Source organism: Pinus tabuliformis, chromosome J, assembly GCF_031772625.1.
Source record: "Pinus tabuliformis cultivar Carrire ecotype Pingquan chromosome J, CPIR1, whole genome shotgun sequence".
In the NCBI taxonomy this organism is placed as follows: Eukaryota; Viridiplantae; Streptophyta; class Pinopsida; order Pinales; family Pinaceae; genus Pinus; species Pinus tabuliformis.
In genome coordinates, this window is record NC_142295.1 from 1,305,826,214 (window position 1) to 1,305,834,166 (window position 7,953).

Below are 7,953 nucleotides of genomic sequence, written 5' to 3' on the forward strand. Positions count from 1 at the left end.
GGACATCAGTTATACGCCGGGGAAATTGGCGTTGGCTATAGGTGCAATGCTTGCACAACAATCAATTTAAAAGCTTATATACAGCAGTGTAGCGAGTTCTTTTTGTCGAGTTAACGATTTATGGAGATTAGAGGCACACAGTTGAAGTTTGGTAAGCAACCAATGATCAATATCTGCAATCCTCAACACGTGCTTGGCTTATTCAACTAGCATTTCATTAAAAATTTATAATACGTTTGTTTATCCGCTGAGTATTTTTATTCCAACAACTGCAATATGTGCAGGTATGTGGTGGTGCTTAAAATGCAGGGACTAAACTATACGCAACTCTGTTTTAGAAGCAATTCTCTGACAGTGTCCTTGGAATTCAAAGTGTTCTGTGGACAGCAAAAGCAGGGAACAAAAAGGGATTGTGGCTAGGAGAAAGAATGGAGTTGCTTCAGCGGGAGAGTGCCAGATTCGGAGCAACAAAGAATAGTGATAATAATTTTTCTTCTTCTTCATCTTCATCTTCAGCAGCATTTGTTTCAGCCTCTCAGTCCCCATTTTATTCTCCAAAATCTCCTCCTCTTCCTTCAAAAAATGATGGGTCTCAGTCCACTTTGTTATTTGAGTACAAAAAATCTGATATGCAGGGTTCGTCCAGCAGTGATTCGCATCCTTTGAGAGTCCCAAGGAACGAATTTTCACAAACATCCATTTCATCTCTGCTTCAGAATTCATTATTAAACAACACTAATGACATACCAAGTTCGTCCTATGGCCCTTCATTCATCAGAGTAAAGCAGTTGGATGATATTCAAAAGTCTAGGTCGTTATATAAGGAGTCTTCATCGAACAATGCACATAGCAATTCAGTATCACATAATGACAGGTGCCCAATAGACCTCAACAATATTGCAGTTCACAAAAATATATTGCAAGCAAGCAACCCATCAAAGAATATTTCATTTACAAGGACCTCGGCCTCTTTGTCATCCTCTGCAAGGCTCAGGAGCTGTGATGTGTACATTGGAACACATGGACAGAAGGCATCTCTTCTTCGCTTCACCAAATGGCTTTGTGCAGAGCTAGAGATGCAGGGGATTGCTTGCTTTGCTGCAGACAGGGCTCGTTACACAGACTCCAGAAACCATGACATCACTGACAGAGTATTAAGCTCTGCAACATTTGGTGTTGTTATTGTTACTAGAAAGTCTTTTGCAAATCCATATAGTATAGAGGAGTTCAAAACATTTTTGGATAGGAAGAATTTGGTTCCCTTGTTCTTTGATCTGGGTCCCGGAGATTGCCTAGCCAGAGATATAATTGAGAAGAGAGGGGAGTTGTGGGAGAATCAAGGGGGTGATCTATGGATGTTGTATGGCGGAGATAAGAAGGCATGGAAGGAGGCTGTGGATGGGCTAAACAGGGTGGTTGATGAGTGGAAATTGGAGGCACATACTGGGAATTGGAGGGATTGTGTTATGAGGGCAGTAAGCCTTTTGGGCACGAGGCTAGGGAGGAGGAGTGTAGCAGAGAAAGAGAAGGTAAGGAAGGCTGGGATCGAAGGTGATGGGTATCCGTTTTCAAGAAATCCAAGATTTGTGGGCAGAAAGAAGGAGCTTCTGGAGTTGGAAGCAATTATGTTTGGGAAAGCAGACATAGATGGTAATGATCATGATGGAGTTTTGGACCTAAATATCAGGCCAAGGAGGTGTGACTCTGTTATTGTTAGGAGGAGGAGTGAGTGTGATAGATTCAAGAGAGGGATAGAGGCAGAAGAGGAAGGGGGGACAGAGAGGAGGAGATTGAGTGAAAGTGATAGGTTGAAGGATGCAGAAGTAGGGCCGAAGGAGAAGCGAAAGAGTGAGTCTGACAAATGGGAAATGAAAAAAGAGGATAATGATGGAAGGGTGGGGAACAAAGCACGAAACAGTAAAGGGAAAGAGTTGGTGGTGTGGAAGGAATTGGAAAATGAAATGGAGATACAAAGAGGCAGGGGTGCACAGAGGATGAGGGATCAACATCAGCGAGCGAGGACACCGCATAAAACAAGGTGTGCAAAGAGGAATGCGAATTTAAAATTATCATATGGCAGAGGCATTGCATGCGTATCAGGGGAATCAGGGATAGGCAAAACTGAATTAGTGCTCGAATTTGCTTACAGATTCGCACAGAGGTATAAGATGGTGTTATGGATCGGCGGGGAAGCTCGTTACCTTAGACAAAACTATTTGAATTTGTCTCGGTTACTTGGGTTGGATGTGAGTAATGAGACACATATTGCCCCAGAGAAAGGTAGGAATAAGACATTTGAGGAGCAGGAAATGGAAGCCTTGAAGAGAGTGAGAAAGGAGCTTATTAGAGACATTCCTTACCTTCTTGTGATTGATAATTTGGAGAGTGAGAGAGATTGGTGGGACAGTCGAGACCTTTTGGAGCTTCTTCCACATTTTGGTGGAACAACGCATGTGATAATTTCTACTCGACTCTCCTGTGTGATGAATCTAGATCCAGTGAGGCTGTCATACTTATCAAGTGTGGAAGCTATGTCTTTGATGAAGGGAAAGAGGAGGGATTTTTCAGTAGTGGAGCTTGATGCACTAAGAACAATTGAAGAAAGGTTGGGTCGGTTAACATTAGGCCTTGGGATTGTTGGTTCCATCCTATCAGAGCTTCCCATAACACCTTCAAGACTCCTTGACGACATTAACAGGGTATCCTTGAAAGAGATGTTCTCCAGTCTTCAAGAAGATTCAACTCTCAGGAATTATCCATTTCTTGTGCAACTTTTTGATGTATGCTTCAATATTCTTGATCATGCAAATAAACCAAAGAAATTAGCTAGCAGGATGTTATTGGTTGGTGCTTGGTTTGCTCCTTACCCTATCCCTATCTCTCTTCTTTCAATTGCAACCCACAAGGCTCCTAAGAGAATAGATGGCTCGCAAATACAAAACAAATGCTTGCATATGATTGGTTGCTTGTGTAGGGTATCTCAAATAAGAAAATCAGAAGCAGAAGCATCAACTATGTTGATCAGATTTGGTATTGCAAGAAGTAGCACCAGAGAGGGATGGATTAACATGCATGAGATGATTCAGTTATATGCGAGAAAAAAAGGAGGAAACTCTGCTGCCAGAGCTATGTTCCAAGGTGTTGGTAGCAGAGGGGCAATCTCCCTACATTCAGAGCATTTATGGGCAGCTTGTTTTCTTGTATTTGGATTTGGAAATGACCCAGTGATTGTAGAACCTAAGGTATCTGAATTACTTTCCTTCATTAAAAGAGTAGCAATTCCATTGGCACTTCATTCTTTTACTTCCTTCTCAAGATGCCAGGCAGCTTTAGAACTTCTACGTATCTGCACCTGTGCCTTGGAGGCTGTCGAAGAGTCCTTTGTTTCTCAAGTGCAAAATTGGTTGGATAAATCCACATGTTGGAGAATGCTTGGTCGTGCTGATACTAAATTGGATGAGTATCTCTGGAAAAATGTAACACTTCTGAAGGCTTTGCTTTTGGAAATGAGGGCAAAATTAATGCTCAGAGGTGGACTATATGATGGAGGGGAGGATCTCTGCAGAACCTGCATCAATATCAGAACAGTAATGTTGGGTGCAAATCATCCTGACACCATAGCTGCTCAGCAGACACTGGCCAAACTTGTCAGATACCAAACAAATATTAGAGTTGGGTAGATGATAAGTTTGATTAATGCATCCATCGAACTGTGGAATATACAAACAACACGCTGGTGCTCACCACATCAACGCCACATCATATACTTAAGATGAAGATATTGTTCCAAAGGTTTTACATGTTTTATTTCATTGTTGGTCATTCATTAGACAAAATCAATATGCTCAAGTGTGCACTGTACAAGAAGATTTGACAATGTTTTTTTTCCATCTTGTAAATGTAGGAATGTTCTCTACAAATTGGAATATATCAACGAAAAGAACGCTGGACTTTGGTTGGATAATGCAAAATGGCAATGGTTTTTTTCTTCTTGTAAATGTAGGATTGTTCTCTAAAATTGGGATATATTGATGAAAAGTACGCTGGACTTTGGTTGGATAATGCAACATGCCATATCGCTAGACCATTTTAAGTGTCCATTGCTTTTCACATTACTATTGAGCATGAAAGGGGTTGTATTATTATCATGTAAACAGCTATGGTTCTAACTGTATCAAATGAAAACTCTTGGATTTTCAGGTTTTATGTTTCTTTCTGTCATGGAATTCAAGTTTTCCAGCATAAAAGCTCTAAGATGCTAACAGTGAAGATGAGTGCACAGTATTACCGAGGTTTAATGTTGCATGAACTCAACCACTGGGGTTGCTTTTGACTGGCTATGTTTTTTTGTTTCTTATCATTACTATTGTTATTCTTCTCTTCCCAGTAAAATCAGACCTGCTTGCTTTGGTGTGTGATGTACAATAGGAGTTACAGGTCATACTACCTTAATTGCACTGCCCTTTATTATGCCCAACTGGCCAACCAAGGAGGTTTTATTAATTTCTTTGCTTAGCTTGCAAGAATATATGATTTCTTTATCAGCATATGTAGATAGGCTAAGGGACAAGGTATTTCATATACAATTCAATGCCTTGTTAATCAGAATTTATCGTCTTTATAATTTTATGTCATCACAGGCACAGGTGTATTTGATGTGTTCTCTGACTTTGGAGAAACTCTAGTGCCACCATAAACAGTGTGTCAAATAGATATTCATAAGGTAATCTAATCTATATGTTCATCTCTATATATCGATCATTCATCTCCTGTATACATAGAGGCAAAATCTGTAAGGCAATGAAAGACATACGTCTTTAATTCTGGACTTCTTCTCAAATAACTTAGTAATAGCATTTACAGGATCAACTGAAGTTCGGTGACTTACTATAAAGGCTATTGCGTAAAACGACTTCTTGGTGGAAAGTGAGCAATCATTCTTATGGAGCGTTGATGTTCATAAAGCTGTGAACCTTCCCCATCTTGCAGTATACATCTTAGATCTGGCCAATATTGTTTCCACGATTGAAGACATGCAAATGGATATCCTATCCGAAATGCATCTAATGACCTGATCTGTTTGAAAAAGTCTGTATGGTGTTTGAGTTGTTCAGTTGTAACAAACATTTGATAACGACATTCTCATGTAAGTAACTGAATGCCAATTGTTGTTGTTTACACATCTCACTCTCATTCTTATGGAAGCACCACCCATGTTAAATTAAGTTTAATTATATTGTTCTTTTTAAGATTGTTGTTTTTGATATGAGCTTTACTTTTAGGTTTTACAGTAAGTTTTTGGTATGTGAAGATGTGTACCCAACGTATGTGGAGACTCCCTTAGCCTAAATTTCAGGACATTGTCAATGTACAATGGAGTTTTGAACTTAGGAGACTTTGCCTCGAACATATCAAGGTATATTAGTCATTAACATTTCAAGTTTTTAAACTAAACATGGTGAAGTTTGAACAATGAAAACCATGAAAACAATAACATGATACCATTGCGATTCACAATTTAGCTCCAAAGCAAAGTCCAACACTAAAATGAATGCTCAACACTAATAACACTAAAGCAAATGGTGAATTAGGGTTTGTGAGGGTTAAATAGATGGTAGGAGGGATGGTGACACCCATTAGGAAAGGCGAGAGGATTAGGTTAAGTATTTATTTTTTAATTTTTTTAGGTGTATGTTGGTCTTGTTACCTATCAAACCAGCAGGGTTGCTGAGATCTGTGCAACATGCTTTGATTGGCACACATAGGATGAGGGCCCACTATCACCTGGGCTCAAATACCCACTTTTTAAGTCCAACTACCTCCTCAATGGGTATGGGGGGATTCCTTTTGAATACCTCATTCAATTAATAAAGATCAATGTTTTAAATGTGAAAATTCCAATATGGAATCCTATTGCAGCAACTGGTATTATATTTTCTAACTAATAAATTAATTATTCGGTTTATTGCAACGGTAGCATCGAAATAAACACACTGCAACTTCCACAAACAAAACCGTGGAAAACAAATAACGCTGGAACTGAGAATATACTAGCACACACACACAATAAAAATGACACCGTTATTTTTGGACCAATGTCCCCGGAAAAACCCAACTCGGGAAAATTGGTGCAGTAGCTGAGGGTTTTGTTATTATGCAGCAGTGAAATAATCTAAGTACAACTGGATGCTGAAACTGGCAGTCCTACAGAGAAAACTGGCAAGAAAATTATAGTGAGGAATTTGCTCACTCCACAGGCAAATTCAGGCTCTGACCTCAGCTCATATTGAACCGTCCAAACTGGCTCTGCGTAGTCACTATGTCACCCTAGCGCAGTTGCTTCTACACTCAGCTCGGAACAACTTCTCCTCAAGCCGTCTGGTCTACTGCTGTCTGGGAAAATGTCTCTCCTGGCCTCTGGAACCTCTGCCCAGCTTCTGGCACTGAAACTCTGCTTCTCCCCAACAATTTTGAAATTGCCTCTAGAGGCTACTACGCTACTCTGCGTCAGCCTCACTGTGGCTCCTTTGCCTCTCTGCAAATGCACTCATTGGAATTGGGATCCTTCCTCCGGCTTCACGGTCCCTGCCCCTCTCTCACTACTTCGATTTCTTTGGCTCTTTCTCCGATAACTGAATGCTGCTACTCAGGAAATCGATCTTCTCATGAAATCGAATTGCACAAGTGATTTCTCCAAGCCCCATCAACTTCTTTTTATAATCCTCTATTGAGACTTCAACGACCAAGATTAGGTCTTAATCAATGGCTAGGATTAACTTGAAGTTGATTTGTGTGAGTTTCTAGAACATTCACACCATAACTTAATTAATTCTGATTAATTAGTCATATTCCCTAAGTTTAAACTTACGAAATATTTAAAAACTGACTAATAATCTAAGTAAGTCATTTCTAGGCGGAATTTCCAGAAACGATTTTTGGGCTTTGGAGATCTCATGCATTCTAGCCTCTCCACAAAATTTCAAGGCTAGAACACATCTAATGCTACAAAACCTAACACTCCCTCTTAGCGAGGAATGTGTTGCCTTCTGCAACAAGACCTTGTTTCTGCATCAACTTCTGTCATGCTACTGATGTCTCGCTGTTGCTTCCCACCAACTACTGCACAACTTTGATATGTGCTGCTCACCTTGCTGAACTGCTATCAATACTGCAACTCCCTCTCCATCTGCTGCTGCTGCAACTGAAAAACATCCTAAATACTGAATCAATTGTGATCAGTATAATGCATCTGTCACCCAAGTCTCTGAATGCTACTAGTATCTGCACTGTCACTAAGGTATTTGCGCTGGTGCTGACTCTGCACCAAGGTTACTTGGGAGTGGGAGCGAAAACAGGGAGCGAGAGGGACATATTCAGAAGCTTCCGGTTTGGGAGCGATTCCTATTGATTTGGGATAGCATCGGATGTGCTCTAGCCATGAAAATTGGCGGAGAGGCTAAAGCACATGAGCCAAGACCTAGAAATGGTCTGGGCAGATTCTACTCGGTTAAGGAGATATTAAAATAATTAATATTTTTAATGTAGTTCCTAAGTCTAAACTTGGGAAAAATAAAATATTAATGAGTATTAATATAAAACTGGGTTAGAATGTTCTAAAGGACATGGATAAAGCCAAATCTAATCTTAGCCATTGATTAGAGATGTAATCTCGACCATTGAAGGACCAACAGGAAAAGTATAAGAGGAGGCTTGAGGGTTAGTTGGAGAATACACTAGAGTGATTAGTCATTGGATTTATGTAATATCCCTTATCAAGAATATACCCCAAACACAAACAAACTCCAACCAGAGATGGACTGGGAGGCATTTACCAGATATGTCGCCTCTAAAAAAAGAGGACAAGATCCGGAGGCTACCTGGCCCTTTCCAGACTCTGTCTAAGAGTATAATAGAAACACACAAGTGGTATAATAGCTGAGAATGCTCACAGAG

At 40.1% G+C, this 7,953-nt stretch overlaps 1 protein-coding gene across 1 annotated transcript; it reads left to right on the plus strand.

Annotated features, from left to right (window-relative positions):
- Positions 1-428: 428 nt before the first annotated feature.
- On the plus strand, positions 429-3,591 carry LOC149232062 (uncharacterized). Its single transcript, XM_089381821.1, has 2 exons — positions 429-3,476; positions 3,532-3,591. Exons 1-2 carry the CDS (start codon positions 429-431, stop codon positions 3,589-3,591), a joined length of 3,108 nt encoding a protein of 1,035 aa, XP_089237947.1.
- Positions 3,592-7,953: the final 4,362 nt, after the last annotated feature.